This window comes from Arachis ipaensis, chromosome B01 (assembly GCF_000816755.2).
Source record: "Arachis ipaensis cultivar K30076 chromosome B01, Araip1.1, whole genome shotgun sequence".
NCBI classification, from domain to species: Eukaryota; Viridiplantae; Streptophyta; class Magnoliopsida; order Fabales; family Fabaceae; genus Arachis; species Arachis ipaensis.
In genome coordinates this window covers 131,681,704-131,701,778 of record NC_029785.2, presented here as the reverse complement: position 1 = coordinate 131,701,778, position 20,075 = coordinate 131,681,704, and the positions used below count along the sequence as shown (strand labels likewise).

The following is a 20,075-nucleotide window of genomic DNA, read 5'->3' as shown; positions in this document are numbered from 1 at the left end:
AATGATGGCAACGACGGTGGCAGTGATGTCCATTGGCGTCGCCTCCCTCCATTCCCTTCTTCTTCCGTTTCTCCCTCTCTTCTCTTTTCTTTTTACCTTATTGTGTGTGTATGTATATCTGTTGGTGAGGGTGAGAGTTTCAGCGGCTGATGGGTGAAAAGGAAGGGTGAGAGGGTATTAGAGTTAGGTTAGGTAAAATTAGGGTTTCGGTACATTACTAATTTAAAATCAAATTTAATCCAATATAATTAACGCTAAGAATTCTATATATTTTTTAATTTATAAATTATTTTTAATTAGGTATTTAATTTAAAATTAGAGATAAATAAATAATTTTTTTAAAAATAAAATTATCAACAAATATAATAAATTATAATTAATAACTTACTATTTAATTTCCAAAAAAAATTTGAGGTCTTACATTTCGCACGATGTATATTTAGGCTACCCTAATTTTCACTCATACATGTGTTCTATGTCTTACTATCGATAGCTCCACCTTTCCACTATTAACTTAGCAGGGATAAAGATGATACTTAGATACACCAAGACACATACTATGTGAACACAAAGAGTGTTAAAAGATTCTATCCGCAAATTAGGTCTGTAATTTTGTACCCTTATTCTTATTAAGTAAAATAATTTTCACCTTAAACATGCTAGGTCTGCAATCTTGTAACTATTTACCGAGTACTAATTTTAACCTGCTAACAAAATTGACCTAACCCGAAGTCTGTTAAAAGGCATAATACTTAAAAAAATAAAATAAAATAAATAAATAAATAAATAAAATAAATAAATAAATAAATAAATTAAATAAATAACAAGGTAAGTTAAACATATTACTAGGGGTGACAATGGATAGAGTAGGGTTTGGATTTAACCCTAACCATATCCGTAGGTTGACATTTTTCTATAACTCAATCCTATCCTAATCGCTAATTGAGGATATCTCAATCCTAACCTTATCCATTCTTAACCCGTGGGTACCTGACCCTACACACGAGGTACAAAAAAGATACAACATTATTATATAATTTGATGATAATTTAAAATAAATCAGACTTTTATGTTAAAAAAAAACGTATTAAATTATCAATTAATGATCTTCTCTTACTGGCTAACGATCTTTTGTATTTAGTGAGAAGTCTTTGGTTCAACATCCACTTGAAATATATTTTTATATAAATATATAGCATATACATATATAGGGTACGAGTTGGTCGGGTAGGGTTGAGGCTCAATCCGCACCCTATCCGACCTGCATGAAAACCTTACCTGCACCCTATCCTATCCGCTGCGGATCGAGTTAACAACCTTACTCGATCGGGTTGGGTTGGATTGGATACCTGCGGATAGGGTGCATGTTGCCACCCCTACATATTACACATATTAAAAAAAAAGAGTTAATAGTCAAAATCGTTCCTGAAAGATACCTCGATCTCCATTTTAGTCCCTGAAAGATAAAATTAATCAAAAGTGTCCCCGAAAGATACCGACGTTGATGGACTTTATCCTTCCGTCATCTCAGTTGCTGAGGTGTGTAACGTTTGCTGAGTTAGAATGTTAAGTTACAACGTGGCACACTCCAGCGTGGCTAACGTTAATGCTGAGCAGATAAGTTTGTTTATTTAGCTCAAATTAGTCCTAATGTTACAACCCTAACCTAACTCCAATATGAAGCATAAATGTGTGTGATTCTCGTAGTAGATGATCTTGTATGTTTGTTCAATCGCTGTCATGATGAATGGAAGTCGCAGCGGTGATTTGCCGTCTCAGTCTCTTGGTAGTCACGGTTCCAACTCTTCTATGTGATGGAGGAGGAAGATCAAGGACCAGACATGATTTTGCGAGTTGAAGACAACGATTAAGAAATCTGGTACAAGAGAGAACCCAAATAGGTTGTTCCACACTTGTGCAAGATACCCGATGAGTTAGGATAAATTAATTTTGTTTTTCATTCTCCTATGTTTATTTTTTTGGGCAGTTGAAATTGATATTTTTTTTTAAAATATTCAGAAGGGAAGCCACTGCAACTTCTTTAGGTGAGTTGATGATGATGGGTATGCAGCAGGGGCAAAAACTTATGTAGAGGACTAGAAGTTGGTGATGACTATGATGAATGGAGATTAAATGTGTCATGGAGATTGGGTAGCTTGGAAGGTGAAGTTAGAGCAATGAAAATGCTAATAATGTACATCTTAGTTGCAATGATTGTGGCTACTGTTATTTGTGCATCACTTTTGTTCACATGTATCTCCAAGTAAAGCTACAGATGGAGTGTTATGTTGTTGTGCTTTAGAAATGTTGTTAGAACTTTGAGATTGAATTAATTGATATGTAATGTTGATGTGACTTATGAATGAAATTAGGTGTTCCAGCTTAATTGTGTTTAAGTCAACATAAACTTGTCCTTTGAGCAGGATGGGTTTCATTGAAAATACAATATGGTGATGTTTGTACTTAAATATAAATTCACCAAAAAGTTGTATACATAAGAATAGACTAATAATTGTTATAATCCATAACAAACATTATAATCATATCATATTGTCTTAGTAGATACACAGTCGTGTTCCCAAAAAGCTAATAATAATGACATACAAAACACATTTCTTAATTAAAGTTCTTAATCTTTCTTTCTTGGATGCTTGAAGCCTGGAGTTGGCACAAATGTCATGAAGTTTTACATCTTCTTAATAGTTGCAGAACTTGTTCCTTTCAGTGTTTCAGCAGATATAGTTACAGGTGATTTGGTGAAGACATTCAATCTTGTCTTGCGTTTAATGACATGCAATTTGGGTGGCCTTCATCTCTTTTCATTCTACATAAGTCAGTTGGTAGAACCATTATTTTTTAACTAAATAAATACAAGTGGTATTAAAGATAAAGCAATAAGTAAATAACCTGAAGTAAATAACCTATACAACACTATCAGATCAACACCTCCAGCTTCTTCAAATTTGGGAAGATTAGGAACATTAAGCAAATTGAATGAGAACCTGGTTTTGCATCTGGGAATTCACTAGGCGCATAGCCAATGTTCCTAAAACTTGATGCATTTGAAGCATCATCATCTTTACGAAAGTGATCAATGGATTCAGGACTCGCTACTTGTTTATGAGTAGAATCTTTAGTAGAGCTCTCATTAATATCCAAAAATGCATCAACTAATGCATTTGCAAACTCAAGGTTATTAATATGATGGGGATACACTTTTACCTGAAAAATTCATAACTTTCAAATTTCGCAAATGATGTCATAATATTTTATCATAAATGATGTCTAATATAAAGCCATTTAGAATCTGAATTTGCCTATATGATTTTATTTGTCTTCACTCTCCATCAATCTCTATCTTTTTGGCTACCCTTCATTTAATCTACTCTTCTTAGAACTACGTCAACATAAAGCGACACACATCAACACTGCAAAATCAACAAAAACTGACAAAAAAATTAAATCTTTACCTATAGCAGTTACTATTCCTTCCTCCAACCGTGTAAGTTCTCCGCGAGCTCCTCCGGCTCCAACTTTTCACTCTAGTAGCGCCAACTCCTCCACAAATGTCGATGCGTACAAAGGTTGTCAAGTAAATAAGGAGGTTCTGATCATAGGCAAGTGTCTCAGGGCAGAGAGTCACAGAGTAGAGAGGAGACGAGGGTTTTGGAGCGAAAGTTGAAGAGGGTTGTTATGAGAGGAGGTGATGGGGAGAAACATTTGAAAATCCCACTCTGGACCACAAAGTCACAAACGACGTCGTTCCATGGTTTTGGGGGTGGAGGATTGATACTACGTCATTTTGGTCTGTGCCACGCTGTAACTTAACGTTCCAACTCAGCCGTTACACACCTCAGCAACTGAGATGACGGAAGGACGAACTCTATCAACGTCAGTTTCTTTCAGGGACGCTTTTGATTAATTTTATCTTTCAGGGACCAAAATAAAGAATGAGGTGTCTTTCAGGGGCGATTTTAACTATTAACTCTGATCTTAAAAAAAAAAATTAAAATATTTAGTTAATGAAACAAAAACCTTGTTAGGTACCTGACCCTACCCACGGGGTACAAAAAAGATGCAACATTATTATATAACTTGATGATAATTTAAAATAAATCAGACTTTTATGTAAAAAAAAAACGTATTAAATTATCAATTAATGATCTTATCTTACTGGCTAACGATCTTTTGTATTTAGTGAGAAGTTTTTGGTTCAACATCCACATGAAATATATTTTTATATAAATATATAGGATATACATATATAGGGTGCGGGTTGGTCGGGTAGGGTTGAGGCTTAATCCGCACCCTATCCGACCTGCACGAGAACCCTACCTACACCCTATCCTATCTGCTGCGGATCGAGTTGACAACCTTATTCGATTGGGTTGGATTAGATTGGATACCCGTAGATAGAGTGTATGTTGCCACTCCTACATATTACACATTAAAAAAAAGTTAAAATATTTAGTTAATAAAAAAAAATCCTCTGATCCTTGTTAAAAAATAAATGATATAACTTTAAACTTTTACTATTATATTTTTTGTTAATATAATAAAAATATGTATTCATATTTTCTGCTAAAGCATTCCATTTGTAGAATATACATAAAAAATCTTCATTGATGTAAATTAATGTTTTACTATTTATTATTTAGGTGTATCAGCAATTGTTATTAATACTATTGTATTTATTACAAGGTTATTTTTGTTATCATCTTACCACTTATTATTATTATTATCCAACAATGATCCTTATTAGATATATGTTTATTGTTATTGTTCTGCCCACTATTATTTTTGACAAAATATTATGTATAAATCACCTACTACTAGTAATGTTAATCGTAATTTAAGATTTATATTGACATATATGAACATAAAAAAAAATTAAAAAAAATTCATTATAAATATGACACTATTTTTATTGAAAGGCAATATCTTCCTCCTATAACGTATTTAAGTTTTTTTTTTTTTTGTACCTAATCAGTCCATCAATGCATTGACAATAAAATTGGACCTCATGCCTAAAAAAAATTCTCAACGGCCCTGGCCAACTCATTTCACTTGTCCCGCAGGTTCACTTAACGGAAGTTCTTTTATAACTTTAATTTCCATAAACAGCTACAACGGTTACACGAGTCAACCGTAACCAATTTTAGTTTTCTGCGACTTCTGGCACGCATTGAAAACAAAAAAACAACTAAACAATACGTGTCAGACAACTATAATCTTTAGAAGGAATCTCTTTATATCTTTATAAAACATCTGTACCGTATAATTGGCCATAAATTATTATTCTCTGTAATTAAACATGAAGCATTTTTCTCTAAATACATTATTGTGCATAATTGTTGTGGCTTCAATTGCAATAGCACCATGTGAAAGCGATGACAAACTCATAACACAAACATGCAGCAAGACACCATACCCTGCCCAATGTGTTAGTTACATAAAAGCTGATTATAAAAGCAAGGATGTTAGGGATGTTCCAGGTCTTGGAATAATCATGGCACAAGTTTTGGAACTCAAAGCACATGCTCCCAAAGACATTCTCTTCACATTGCTTGGGGTGGGAAAGAGACCAGATATTCAGGTTCAGTTGAAAGCTTGTCTTGAAAGTTACAATTTTATTATCAATACTGCTATGCCTGCAGCCATTGATTCTTTCAAAATTGGGAAACCCCGTTTGGCTGAAGATTATGCTAACACTGCTGCAATTGTGGTTAGTAAATGTGAGAAAAGATTCAATGGAAAATCGCCAATCACTAATGAGAACAATATTACTCATGAAATTGCTCGCATCCTAGGAGCTATTGCTAAACAATTATAGAACATATGGTTCAATTATTAAATAATGAATTCAATATACATGTACTATCATCATAAATAGTATTTTATATAAATAATCAATCATATATCATTATATCAATAAAAATAGTTATTTTCTAGATTTATCATTTTCAAATTATTTAAATATATAAATTTGATTAAATCTCCGTATAAAACTCTTAAATAATATGCAATTTATTTATTTAATGTTGTGTGTAATTTGTCCGAATTTTTTTAAAGTTGGATTGGCTTATAAATTAAAATAAAACACAAAGGCATACGGCATGGAATTGGTAAAAAATCAAAAGTAATCGAGGTGAATTAGTAGTTATTTTTTATTGGGAAAGTATAGGGAGCCAATGAAATATTTATTAGCCAAAGAATCTCCTGGTTCCAACCACAACTATACACAGGGTGAGCCTACCGACGGAAGTTTTGAGGCCATTTTAGAGGAGGTTACCTACGTCCATGTCGTCCATGCATGTTGTCCATTTTATTAATCATTGACGGAATTATTTCTTTTGTGGATTTAATTTATCTATAATTTAGGTGTTAGGAAGTTTTGGCACCACATAAACGTTGTTATAAATGCACACAAATAATATTGACAATGCTGTTAACCAACGACTTAGCTATTGGTAAATTAAATTAATTTATTTAAATTAACTTTTTATTTATCGACGGCAAAATCATGAATAAATTTTCGAGTTGAACTGTAGTTTGTATAAAATTGATTTTTGTAAATTTGATTTTGATGAAAAGTAAATTTGTGTTAATCGTAATTTATGTTTGGCAATTTTTATATCAAAATGGATTATAGTAAAATAAATATTGTTTGGATTATACTACTTAAAATTACTTTTAGATAAAAAATTACTAAAAGAAACGTTAATTTAAATAATTTTTTATGTTACTTATAATTAGTATATAATAAAGACGAAAATAAAGTACAATAAAAAATACAATAAAAACGAAAAAAAATCATGCAAATATAGTATATAATAATTACGATCAACAACATATATTATATAAAAAAAATTACAATTAGAAGTAAATAAAATTTATATGAATAAAACCAAATAAAAAAATAAAAAAATTTATACACAACATAAATAAAAATATATGGTTACTTGCATCTTTTTTATAGAAGAAAATGTAAGGTAAGATTTTTTTTTTTTAACTAAAAATATGAGACTCGAACCCGCAACCTCTTAATTGAATATGGGGAGACTATGTCATTTGAACTATTACTCATTGGCGAAATTGTAAGGTAAGATTGGTAGAAAAGAAAAAAAAAATTCTCATTTAATTTTTCAATGGTAACCAAATTTACCCAATATGAATGCAGAAGTTAAAATTTTTTACTTCAGATAAACGTACGATTTAGAAGTGTAAGCACTTCTGGATTGAGAGTTTCAAAAGGTTGCCAAACATAAAAATAAAAAGTTCAAGACGCTCAAACGGACTTCTGTCTCCTAACATGAACCCAAAAACACTCTAAGCCGTGGGTAAAATCAAATAAATGAAACGGTGTGTTTCATTGCTGTAGGTATAATTAATTTTGACGACAGCTTGGCCATCGGTAAGAAATGCATCCAAATTTAAAACAGCGCAACCTCTCTTCTTTTTCTCTATTCTAGGAAACACTCTCTCTCGTTCTACTTTCTCACACTCTCTCTCAACTGCACCTTCTCTCTAGTTACTTTCTCTACTCGGAGGTCCAATCAACATTTTTTCATCCATATTGTGTTTATGGTGAGTTTCTCTTAAATTTAATCGATTTAATTTTTACAATTAGTTAATGTTTTTCGATCATTTTTTAGTGTCCCCATTTTTTGACGCTTTGAGTTTTGGTCCCTGACACAAATTTGATATTTTCATATTTTTGGTGGTCTTTGGAACGTTGTCGTTACTGTTGCTGTGGAGACTCTTCGTAATATTTTTGCTGATTTTGATAGATCTAATAATTTAATTTATCTAATTAAATTGATATTTATTTATCTAATTGTGTTGTTATTGTTATTAAGTTTTATTGAATCTAAAAATTATAAATTAATATAAGTAGACATAATTTCTAAATTTTAAAAAATATTTATTTACCAATTATTACATGTTTAGGATAGGAGAAAGTATAGGGAGCCAATGACTTAAGCGTATAATGTGTACAATGAAGGTTTGGAAAGTATTAGAGATATTATTATTAGTGTTACATTGTCCTGTCAAATTACGTTTTTGGGATGAGTGGTTTCAGGATATGGTATAAGAATTCCAGAACCGGAAGGTCAAGGGTTCGAACCTTGGTTCATTTGATTCATAAACCAAAGATTTAGTCCATTGTACACTTAGGCCATTGGCTCCCTAGACTTTGAACTCCTAAAATAAAGTTGAGAAATGCTAGGACCACAATGATTTTGTTGAACAATATGAACAACCACCAATTAAATAAAAACATACTACACCTCTAAATTAACCGTCTAAATTTTAATATTAAAATAATCATCCGTACACTAATAAAATGAACATCCGATATATCTATTATTTACATTATTTAATATTTTCATTGTTTACTTATACTTTTCTAATAAAATTATAGAATGAGAGAGACGAAATAATTCTGTACGAGAGCATATAGATTTTTTTGGTTTGTTTGATGTAAAATTTGTTCCTATTTGCTTTGGAATACTCATGGAAAGAATTTTACAACTCAAAAGCGAAAATCGCCATGAACAAATTCTACCGAATTTGAAGGCTCAATTGAAAGAATGTCTTGTATGTTACCCACGCATGGCTGAAGTTGGTGTTATAATATTCTTATTCATGATATTGTTCATTTTTATAACAGATCTAATGTCAATATATTTGTTAGAGGAATGTTAGGGGCTAGTAATTTTGGTATTATGTAACCATCAATTAGCTATCGATAGTATTTTTAATGGTGTGAGATTACATCTAATGGTGGGAGATCACTCATTTTTGTTTTGATGGTTAAGTGCTGGCCAGAAAACACAAAAATTGCTGGCCCCTAGCCTTTTCCTTTTTATTATTATCTATAGAATAATTTAATCTCATAATTATTTAAATTTAAAATTTTGTTTTTATAAAAAAATTATATTATTTATTTAAAAAAATAAAAAAAATATTTACTTACTATTATACTTTAAATAGAATATAAAATAGATATTAAATTAATTTTTTAATAATTNNNAATCAAATCAATCAATTAATAGACATAATTAATATAATTAATTTAGTTTGATAAAACAAGAAATAAATTAAACAAATACAACCAAAACATTAAAATAATTAAATTAAAAATACTACCAAAATAAATTGATATACATTATAATAAAATTTGTGATATTTAAATACAAAATTGAATATAAATTGAATCAATCCAAAAGAATAATAAAGTTTCCAAAGACAAACCAAATGCTCTCTCTCACCATTAAATTTCCTCACTTATAAATATCACCCCGTTCATCATGGTGGCTTATAATAAATTATTATTCTCTGTAATTAAACATGAAGCATTATTCTCTAAATACATTATTGTGCACAATTGTAGTGGCTTCAATTGCAATAGCACCATGTGAAAGCGTTGACAAACTCATAACAGAAACATGCAGCAAGACACCATACCCTGCTCAATGTGTTAGTTATATAAAAGCTAATTATAAAAGCAATGATGTTAAGGGTGTTGCAGGTCTTGGAATAATCATGGCACAAAGTTTCCAACTCAAAGCAGAAGCTCCCAAAGACATTCTCTCCACAATGTTTTCGGCTGGAAAGAGACCAGACATTCGGGTTCCGATAATAGCTTGTCTTGGAACTTATAATTATCTTATCAATACTGCTATACCTGAAGCCATTGATGCTTTCAAACGTGGGATACCCCGTTTGGCTCATTCTTATGCTACCATGGCTTCAATGGGGGTTAGTGATTGTGAGAAAAGATTTAATGGCAAATCGCCAATCACCAATCAGAACAATATTACTCATGAAATTGCTCTCATCCTTGTAGCTATCGCTAAACAATTATAGAATATATAGTTCAATTATTAAATAATGAATTTAATGTTCATGTGCTTTCATCGTTAAAAATAGTATATCATTATATCAATAAAAATAGTTAATTTTTAAATTAATCATCTTAAAAATTATTTAAATATCTAATTGAATATCCGTATAAAATTCTTAAATAATATGCAATTTATTTATTTAATGTTGTATGTAGTCAATTTTTTTTAAAGTTGGATTTGTTTATAATTAAATAAACCACAAAGGCATATTGCATCATGACATGGGATTGGTCATAATCAAAAGTGATTAAGGTGAATTAGTAGTTTTTTTAGGTTAATTATTAGTAAAAAAATTCCCTGATCCCAAACATGACTACATTGTACATAGGGAGAGTTTACCGAGGAAAGTTTCCACCGCCATTTTAGAGGCAGGATTACTGAAGACTATGTCGTCAATATATAAACCTCGAAGGCATCGCTCGGTATATAATATTCGAAGGTTTTTATTTTTTTCGTGTATTTAGTGTACTAGCGGTTTAATTTTTATTTAAAAACAATTTAATTATTAATTACTTCCGTTGATATATTGTGAAAACTTTTTTTTTAAATAAAATGAACGTTGTGACTTAGCAACAGTTTTTTGTTTGGGTCTAAACATGGAAAGAAACAAAGCAAAAACTATCTTATATCCGAGTGGATGATTTGCTGGAGATCAACACAAGGTTCAAACCAAATAACATGATTAGAGTTACTCTTGGCATCATATCTAACCATCCAATCCGCAACTCTATTTGCTCCTTGGGACACCCATTCAACGTGAATAAGCCAAGGACGAGATAAAAGCTCATGAATCTTATGAACCAAATCTGTTACTTCAGATGAATACCCACTTGTAAGCTCATGCATGATGGGCAGAATAGGCAATCCGTTTCACATATAATATCTCTCAAACTGCAATCTCAATCTAAAATCAGCCCCCTCTAAGCAGCAAATAATTCACATCTGATGATAGACCAATGGGAATGTTTCCAGAGCAGTCCGAGATCCAATCTCCCTTAGAATCTCTAATAATACACCCAAATCCCGCTAAATTTGAATCCATATACAAGCTTGCATCATAATTAACTTTAAAATTGTTGCCTACCGATGGTTCCCAACACAGGCAATTTCGGAGAGACCTAAAGGCATTGTTTCGATTCCTGTAAACCTGTAAGTCCCTGGCGGTAATTCTGGCCAAGGCAACAACCTTGTGGTTTGTCCAAGGGTTGTCAGTATTGAATATGTCATTGCACCTATGTCTCCATACCCACCAAAGCCCTGCACCAAAAGATGCCTCATTGTTAGCCAAGGCCTTTCGAAACCACTCTTCAAAAGCAGTACCAGCCGTCGAGTCTAGGATACTAGGGTCCAACATATGCCAAATTGTCTTTGATCGTTCACAGTCTCTAAGGCAATGCTCCATAGTCTCCTACGCCTTGTTACATCTCTTACACATATCTGACGAAACTAAATGCCGCTTGAATCAAAAGGTCTCAGTTGGTAGAGCATCATGTAAACCAAGCCACATAGTAAATTTGAACTTCTTCGAAATGTTTGTATTCCACAACCAGTTCCAGTTACTATTGGCATTCCAATTTAATATTTTCTCTAATAACCATCTATAACCCTCCCTTGCACTATACTTTTTTGTTGCTGCAAGCCACCACTCCCACTGTGGCTCCAACTCAGTCGAACTAGGATATCTCAAACCACAAATAAACTACTTAATCTCATGCTGAATAGGCGTGGTAAGACTATCAACCTCCCAAGACACCCTTTTTCACAAGTCAGCCACTATGAAATCTGATTCAGAAATATGTACATAAGGAACAAGGTTGCAAAGTTTACCAAAAGGAGTCCACTCATCATACCAAACTGATTTGTGGACATCCCCAATATTCCAATGAAACCCTTCCTTGAGATGCTCATAGGCACTAACAATGTTCTTCCAGGTAGCCGATAAAGAATTTCTACCGTTTTCGTTCATACCAGATTGATTTTTGAGATATTTATGCTTTAGAACCTGCACCCACAACTTCTCACTATTATTTAGACAATCCCATACCAACTTTCCCAGAAGCGCCATGTTAGCACAGAAAGTATCCCTAATACCCAATCCTCCTGCCCCTTTTAGGAGTTATGGCAACCTCCCACCTGACCAGAGGCAGCCCATTTCCGGTCGCTTGGCCTTTCCACAATAACTGTCTCATTAAGGAATCAATTTTATTACATGCATACTTCGGGAGAAGAAAATTTTGCATTTCATAAACCGGGATAGAGGCCATAACTGATTTAACAAGACTAAGCCTCCCTGCCTTATTCAGCAGGCATCCTTTCCAACTGGAGAGCTTCCTTGAAATTTTTTCAATAACCTCCTGAGCCATCTTCTTGGAAGCTCTGGGATGACCGATGTTAATTCCCAGGTATTTATCCAAATCATTGCATTAGAGACCCCTGAGAGAACCTATTTTCTCCTCTCCGACACCTTCTTGGAACACTGGGCCTTTGACTTATGAAGATTTACTTTCAAACATGACGCTCTAGAAAACAAGTCCAGGCAATGCATAACCTCTATTACTTGAGCTTTCGATGCCTTACAGAAAAGCAAAAGATCATCTGCAAATATCAAATGAGAGAGTCGTGGTCCGTTCCTAGAAATTGCTACCGGGTTCCACAAACCTTGAAAAACTCTATGAGAGATAAAGCATGCAAGCATTTCCATACAGAGTACAAATAGATAAAGAGACATGGGATCTCCTTGCCTCAACCCTCTCTTTGGATTGAAATTTTGGAGCCTGTTCCCATTCCACAAAACTGCCAACGAAGAGGAAGTCACACAATTCAATATAAGATTAATGGTAGCCTTTGGAAACCCAAATCGGACCAAAGTAGCTTCCAAAAAATGCCAATCTACCCTATCATAAGCTTTTTCCAAATCAATCTTGAATGCCATGGTCCCTTTTCGAGATTTGGTGTTCCTCATGAAGTGCATAATCTCCTGAGCAATGATAATATTCTCTGTGGTTCCTCTTCCTGGAATGAACCCTCCTTGCAAAGGACCAATGATCTCCGACAGGAAAGGTCTGAACCTGTTAACTAGAACCTTTGTGACAATTTTATAAATTATATTACATAAGCTAATAGACAATTTTATAAACCAATGATCTCCCGTAAGGAAGAGGAAACTTCCACTTTAGGAATTAGAACAACGAGAGTATCAAAAATAGCCGCATTCATTGGCTCACCCTCAAAGGCTCGCTTGACCAAAACTAGCCAAAACTCTTTGTAGAAAATTGCTTGAAACCCATCTGGCCCTGGGGCTTTAAACGAACACATGGCCATCACAGCTCTTTTAACCTCTGCAGACATCACTGGTTTCACTAGCTTTTGACAAGCCTCAGTACTATGAGACGGGCAAGGAAAAGACCCCATGACGTCCAGGTCAATATCCTTCCTTGTAGAAAAGAGTTTTTGAAAGAAAAAATTTGCCGCCATTTCTAGAGTCGAAGTCTCCGTGGCCCAAGACCCATCCTCCAAAAACAACCCATGAATTTTGTTCCTCTTTTACTTGATAACTGTCTGCAGATGAAAAAATTTTGTATTTCTGTCTCCACGTCTCACCCATTGTTCTCTAGATTTTTGATACCACAACAACTCTTCTTGAAGAAGGACAGCATTCAGTTCTTGATGCAAAACTTGCTCTTTGATCCTAAGCTGTTGATCCTCCCGACTCTTCAGAGTAATCTGAACATCATTCAAAAGCCTCTGCAACTCCCTTTTCTTAACAAAATATTGCCAAAAACCTTTTTATTGAAGCTAGTTGCATCTTTTTGAACCTCCAACAAACATTTAACCACATCCGGAGCTCCTTTATTCTAAGCTGTATGAACAACATTCCTAAAAAGAGGATGAGTCATCCATGTAGCCTGAAATCTGAACAGACGATGGCCCTTGGTAGCCCGTTCTGCCATCTTGAACCTAGTGAACAACGGGCAATGATCAGAGTGAAGGCGCCAGCACCTCAGTATAAACCTCCGGAAATATTAGTCGCCAGCCCTGGTTGATAACTGCTCTATCCAGTTTCTTAGCCACCTGCACCCCACCTTTCACCTTCCTATACCAAGTGAATCTTCTCCCAATATCCCCCATATCAAATAGCCCACAATCTTCCAATGTTTCTGCAAATTGTTCTGCTCTGGCAAGTCGTTCTTTACGCCGATGTATATGCGGATTAGCATACACCGCACTGCAGTAACTAGAAGTATTGTCCATAGTGATTTCAAAACTGATACATTGATCAACTACATCCAATATTCTCACAGAAATATTTGAATTAGAACATAAAATCTAGATACCCCCACTATGGCCATTAGTCTCAAGAATACCAACACCCTGGTAACCTAGATTATTCTAAAAAAATTTTATCATCTCGAAAGCAATATGGGTTTCAAACAGAATGAAAAAAGTAGGGTGAAATTTATTCACTAACTTCTTACTATGAACCCGGGCCAATTTATTAGAGGCTCCTATAATATTCCAAAATAGAAAGCTTAAATCTAAATAATCTATAAAACAATTGTACTGTAAAAAGGACCAATCTCATTTGAAGTCCCTAACGAGATGATGAAGATCCACCATCATATCCCCTTGAGACTTGCTTGTCCTTATCCGGTTGTTGCCCAGTTAGTCTGTGTCCCTCCACTGACAACCCTTCCAATTTGCTAATTTGTTGCTTGCTGGTGTTGCCAAAGCAATCCGGAGTCGACGGAGAAGTCTGCAAAGAAGAAGGGCGTAACCTCTTGTTGTGTCCGTTTTTGATAATGGCAGTGAAGGTTGGCACCGCAACGGAGACAGCTTTGTCCTTCATCCTTTGTTGTTTGGAAAACGTCATGCGTGCTTTAAATCCGCCAACCGACCCAGTCTTCACCCCTAATTCGGCTCCTCTCATACGTAGCCCAAAGTCACGGTTCTGATCCAATTTCTGATTTGAGTGCACCGGCACTTTGTCTTTAGCGACAGTTTAATCATTGATAACATGGATTAAATTATTTAAATTAATTTTTTATTCATCGACTGCAAAGCTATGGATAAATTTACGAGGTAAAATTTCTAATTTTTGTGCGTCATTTATATATTTATCCACGGTTAAGCTGTCAGTAAAATAAAACAAATGAAACCGTGTGTTTCATTACCGTCGATAATTAATTTTAACGACGACTTGGCTATTGATAAGGGTACGTCCGAATTTAAAACGATGCAACAATTTCTCTCGAGGCAACACCCATACATACTTTGGTGAATACTATGACATAATCATGAATTCTTTTGAAAAAATGAGTGAAAAGGTACTTTATGACTTAGTATTAAGGATATCTGCATTAGCTTGTTTTATGCTATTATGAATGCAAGAATCTCATTATTAGACCCCAGACAAAATTAATCTAAAAATCAGTGAAATGATTTACAAAGATTCTATAATTATTTCTGAGCACCTAGCTAAAATAAAAAATAAGTGTTACGTACACACTGCTATTAATACCAAGGCGTGCTTGTTTGAATTTACAGAATTATAGGTTATAGCCATATCTATCTATTTTTGTTCATAGAAATCATAATTGAGACAATATAAAGATCTTCTGGTTCTGTATTAAGTGGATGATAATAAGTGCTCCAAGATTTTTATTTTTATTTTTTTGGATTCTTGTCCACCGCCAAACAACCTTTATACTAATGCAGCAAATGGAAACAACGGCATAAAACAATGAATTATTGGTTGGATTATAAGAAATATTATTGTTAGAAACAAGAGAGATGTGAGAAAAGTGTTTTGTGTATTATTCAGGTTGATTAAAGGTACAATATATAAGGGATATTTATAGGTGCTAAATGAATCAGAGTAATAAAGGCATAGAATCCTATAATTAATATACAGATATACTATATAAATATAGACGATACTAATTGGTCTAAATTGATGCTAATGATTCTCTAGCATCTCCCCTCAAACTCAAGTGGGAGCTAAGGATACCAACTTGAGTTTGGATAACAAAGTCCGGAAACGAGTCGGGTGATGAGCTTTCGTGAAGATATCAGCAGTTTGATCTAGTGTTCCAACAGCAATGAGACGAACAACATCAATAAGGATACGTTGCCGAACAAAGTGATAATCAATCTCAATGTGTTTGGTGCGTTCATGAATATTAGGCCTTTTTTTTTCAATGAATATTAGTTCATAGCCCTATTGTTTTTTTCCTTTCCGACAGTGTTCTTTGGCCTCTTTTTTCGTTTCCTTTTCAACGCTTTGGTTCGTCACTCCCATAACCATCTTGTTCGTCTTGTCGCCGTGATTCCATCGCAACCAGAACCGCCGCCATCCGCCGCCAGACGCGCCTCTACGCGCCTCCGAAAGACGCTGCCACGACCAGGTTGATCTTCCTTCCAGATTCCACCCGTGCCTCTTTTCCCTCATTTTTCGATCTGTTTCTGACGCTTTGGTTCATCACCTCCGGCATCATTGTGTTCGTCTCTTTGTCAGCTTTCCAACGTTGCCGGAATCGTCACCTGAGGCCACCAGACGCGCGTCACGCGCCGCCGGAAGCTCCCTGCCCAGCTTGATTCTTCCTCCTCCCAGATGCTTCAGTAGCCGTTGGATCTTGCTGCTGATCAGAGGATCCTGGAGCGCCCACGTGTCACGCCGTCAGCTTCTCCAGCGACCCGCGAACCCGCGTGTGACCCGACTCGACCCAGTCCGGTTGCCCACCCGCATTCCACCTCATCGCCAACATGGCCTGCCACTCCTATCAGACGCCGCCACGTGTCATTGCTCCGCTGACGTGGCAGACAAGCGGGACCCTCCCTAAGATTTTTTGGTGAGCTCTTTTCGATTCTGCACTCCGATTTCTCATTTTCTGCTCTGAAATTACCGTTTTCTCTCCTCTCTTTGATCTTTGTGACCACTATCATGGGACAGCCAGATGTTTTTGTTGCCACCGACAGAAAGGGTAAATTCTGTCGAAACTGTAACCGTTCTGGGCACCTCTTCCCCGACTGTCCCTCTGTCGAATGTCGCACATACCACCTGACAGGTCATATTAGCTACCATTGTTCACAGCTGTTCTGCCGTTACTGCAAGCTCTCGGGACATTTAATTACTGCCTGTCCTACACGCCCACCATGTCCTGATCCAGATCCACTCAACTCGTCTCCTGTCTCTCTATCTGATATTGCATCTCTTCTTCAGCGTCTTCTCTCTGTTTCTGGTAATACCCCTGCTGCTTTATCGACCCCTCCAGGTAATTCTAAATGGTACTTTGATTCGGGTCGCTTTAATCACATGTCTCCGTTGCGTAATATTTTCTCGTCCATGTCTACCACTACAAATGGACCTTCTATCAATACTGCAAATGGCTCCCTCTTGCACGCAACACACAAGGGTTCTATATTCCAGTCAACTCTTAATCTTCCTGATACTTATTATATTTTCAAATTAAACTTCAATCTTATTTCTGTTGGTCAACTTGTTGATCTGGGTTTTGACGTCACTTTTGTCCGTTTCTGGTTGTCGTGTACAGGATCCTCGGACGGGACAAATCATCGGGACTGGACGTAAGGTCGGAAGGTTGTTTGAACTCGAGACTCTTCATATTTCTCCTGTACCAAATCTCTGTGCTGCTTCTTCTCCCTCTACCCTTCACTTATGGTATCAACGTCTTGCCCACACCTCCTTAGGAAAACTGCGTCCTCTTGTGTTTCAGGGTGTTTTAGGTCAGGTTCCAAATGAATCTTTTGATTGCATTTCTTGCCAAACTGCCAAACAACCTGCTTTATCTTTTCACAATAATTCATCTCTTGCTTGCTCTCCTTTTGATCTCAATCACTCTGATGTTTGGGGCCCCACTCCCACTGCCTCTATGGGCGGAGCTCGATACTTTGTCGTTTTCATTGATGATTATTCCCGTTTTACTTGAGTTTATTTAATGACTAATCGCCATGAGTTACCTCAGATCTATATCAACTTTGCTACTATGATTAAAACTCAATTTTCCAAGGTCATTAAGGTTTTCCGACGTGATAATGCTATGGAATACCGTGATTCCAAACTCTTAGCCTTTCTTGCTGAACAGGGTACTTTGTCTGAGTTTTCTTGTCTTGGTACGTCTCAACAAAATGGTAGAGCTGAATGCAAACACCGTCACATTCTTGACTCCGTCCGTGCAATGCTTCTTTCTTCTTCGTGTCCTGAGCGTACTTGGGGTGAAGCTGTTCTTACTGCTGTTCATGTTATCAATAGACTCCCTTCTTCTGTTCTTGGTAATGTTACTCCCTTTGAGCGTCTTTATCATACCCCCAGATTATAGTTCTCTTCGAGTTTTCGGTTGTGTATGTTTTGTTCTTCTTCAGCCTCATGAAAATAGTAACCTTGAACCTCGGGCTCGTATGTGTTGTTTCCTTGGTTATGGCACTGAACACAAGTGTTATCGTTGTTGGGATCCTCTCTCTAAACGTATTCGTATATCTCGTCATGTTGTCTTCTGGGAACACCACATGTTTTCTCGGTTATCATCATTTGAGTCCATTCCTACTACTCAGTCACCTTTGTTTACTAACTCCAATGTTGATCTTTTTTCTAGTGATGATTCTCCAGATTCTATCTCGAGTGACCCTCCACAGCCTCCTGTTCTTCCGCCTTCTCTATCTCCCGATGATTCCAGACCGGACGATGATCTTGCTCCTACCGTCATGCCTCCTCCTCCCGCTCGTTCTTCTAGGGTAAGGAATCCACCTCCTCATCTTCTTGATTATCATTGCTATTCTACTATCCTTCATCAACATGAACCTAAGTCATTCAGAGAAGTCTCCTCAAACCCAAATTGGCAACAAGTAATGCGGGAAAAAATACAGGCACTTGAAAAAGCACACACTTGGGATTCGGTTGATCCTCCTTCTGATCAGGAAGTTGTGGGCAGTAGATGGGTATACAAGATCAAGACTCGCTCTGATACCATGTTAGAAACAAGAGAGATATCTGAGAAAAGTGTTTTGTGTATTATTCAGGTTGATTAAAGGTACAGTATACAAGGGGTATTTATAGGTGCTAAATAAATCAGAGTAATAAAGACATAGAATTCTATAATTAATATACAGATATACTATATAAATATAGATGATACTAATTGGTCTAAATTAATGATGCTAATGATTCTCTAACAATTATGATTTTAATTTCAAGGCAAAGTTGGTGTAGAACTATTTTAGCAAAAGAATCAAAGCAACATTTGCATTCATAAGCTCAGCATTTAATCCAATAATGTTGTCTACATCAAACAGTTCATTCAACATTTTGAAGAATTAATATTTTTCTAATTTTATATGACAAATGTCACATGCTAAAGCAGAAAAGTAAACATAAACCAGATAAATAAGCCCAATTTCCATGAGTACATGTCGAACTTTGAAAGGATATAGCAAGTTATAGCCAAATATGGTATCAGACAATGAACTATTAATATCAGAAATGAGGACCATAAGAAGAAAGGCATTTTTGATCATGGTGCTTTTCAAGTTTATGATCTGTAATATATATAATATTTGGAGTATGTGCTGTGAGCCTGTGACGTAAGGTTCTCGATGAGGACATGATTGGAGGAAGCAACAACAAAATCATTATATTGTTAGCATAGTTGTTATATTAAAAAAGAACAATTTCCTAGTATTATAAATTCTTACTCATATAATTAAGTAAACGTGTGGGTTGTAAATTTATCATATGTGTGCATATAGTATTATCTATATGAAATTTGCTATTAATGATTCAAAATGTTCGTGTGTACAAAGATTGGTACCAAAACACAATAGCAATTTATTTTACATTCTAATTGATTATTTTGGCAGCTATTATTTTATAGTGTTATTATTTTAAATATGAAAGCCACTCAGATAAAGACGTTTAAAACATTTTTTTTAATATGTTTTTATTAGTTAAAATTTAATACATATAATCGATTAAGTCGTGTTATTTTTGTTAAAATTAGATTAAACAAATTAATTTAACCAAAAAAATAGTAAATAAAATCTTGAACCGGTCTAAATTAATATTATTTTTTATAAAAATGACTACAATATCCTTATTATAGAAAAGTGATCATTTTTTATAAAAAATAATATTAATTTAGACTAATTCAAGAT

At 35.0% G+C, this 20,075-nt stretch overlaps 2 protein-coding genes across 2 annotated transcripts; both read left to right on the top strand.

The window, feature by feature from the left end:
- LOC107614930 (cell wall / vacuolar inhibitor of fructosidase 1-like) lies at positions 5,315–5,833 on the top strand. Its single transcript, XM_016317058.1, has one exon. The coding sequence runs from the start codon at positions 5,315–5,317 to the stop codon at positions 5,831–5,833; it is 519 nt and encodes a 172-aa protein (XP_016172544.1).
- Positions 9,355–9,873, top strand: LOC107614921 (cell wall / vacuolar inhibitor of fructosidase 1-like). Its single transcript, XM_016317049.1, has one exon. It carries the CDS (start codon positions 9,355–9,357, stop codon positions 9,871–9,873), a length of 519 nt encoding a protein of 172 aa, XP_016172535.1.

Coding starts and splice junctions, on each gene's coding strand:
- LOC107614930 (XM_016317058.1), top strand. CDS start 5,315: ATGAAGCATTTTTCTCTAAATACATTATTGTGCATAATTGTTGTGGCT.
- LOC107614921 (XM_016317049.1), top strand. CDS start 9,355: ATGAAGCATTATTCTCTAAATACATTATTGTGCACAATTGTAGTGGCT.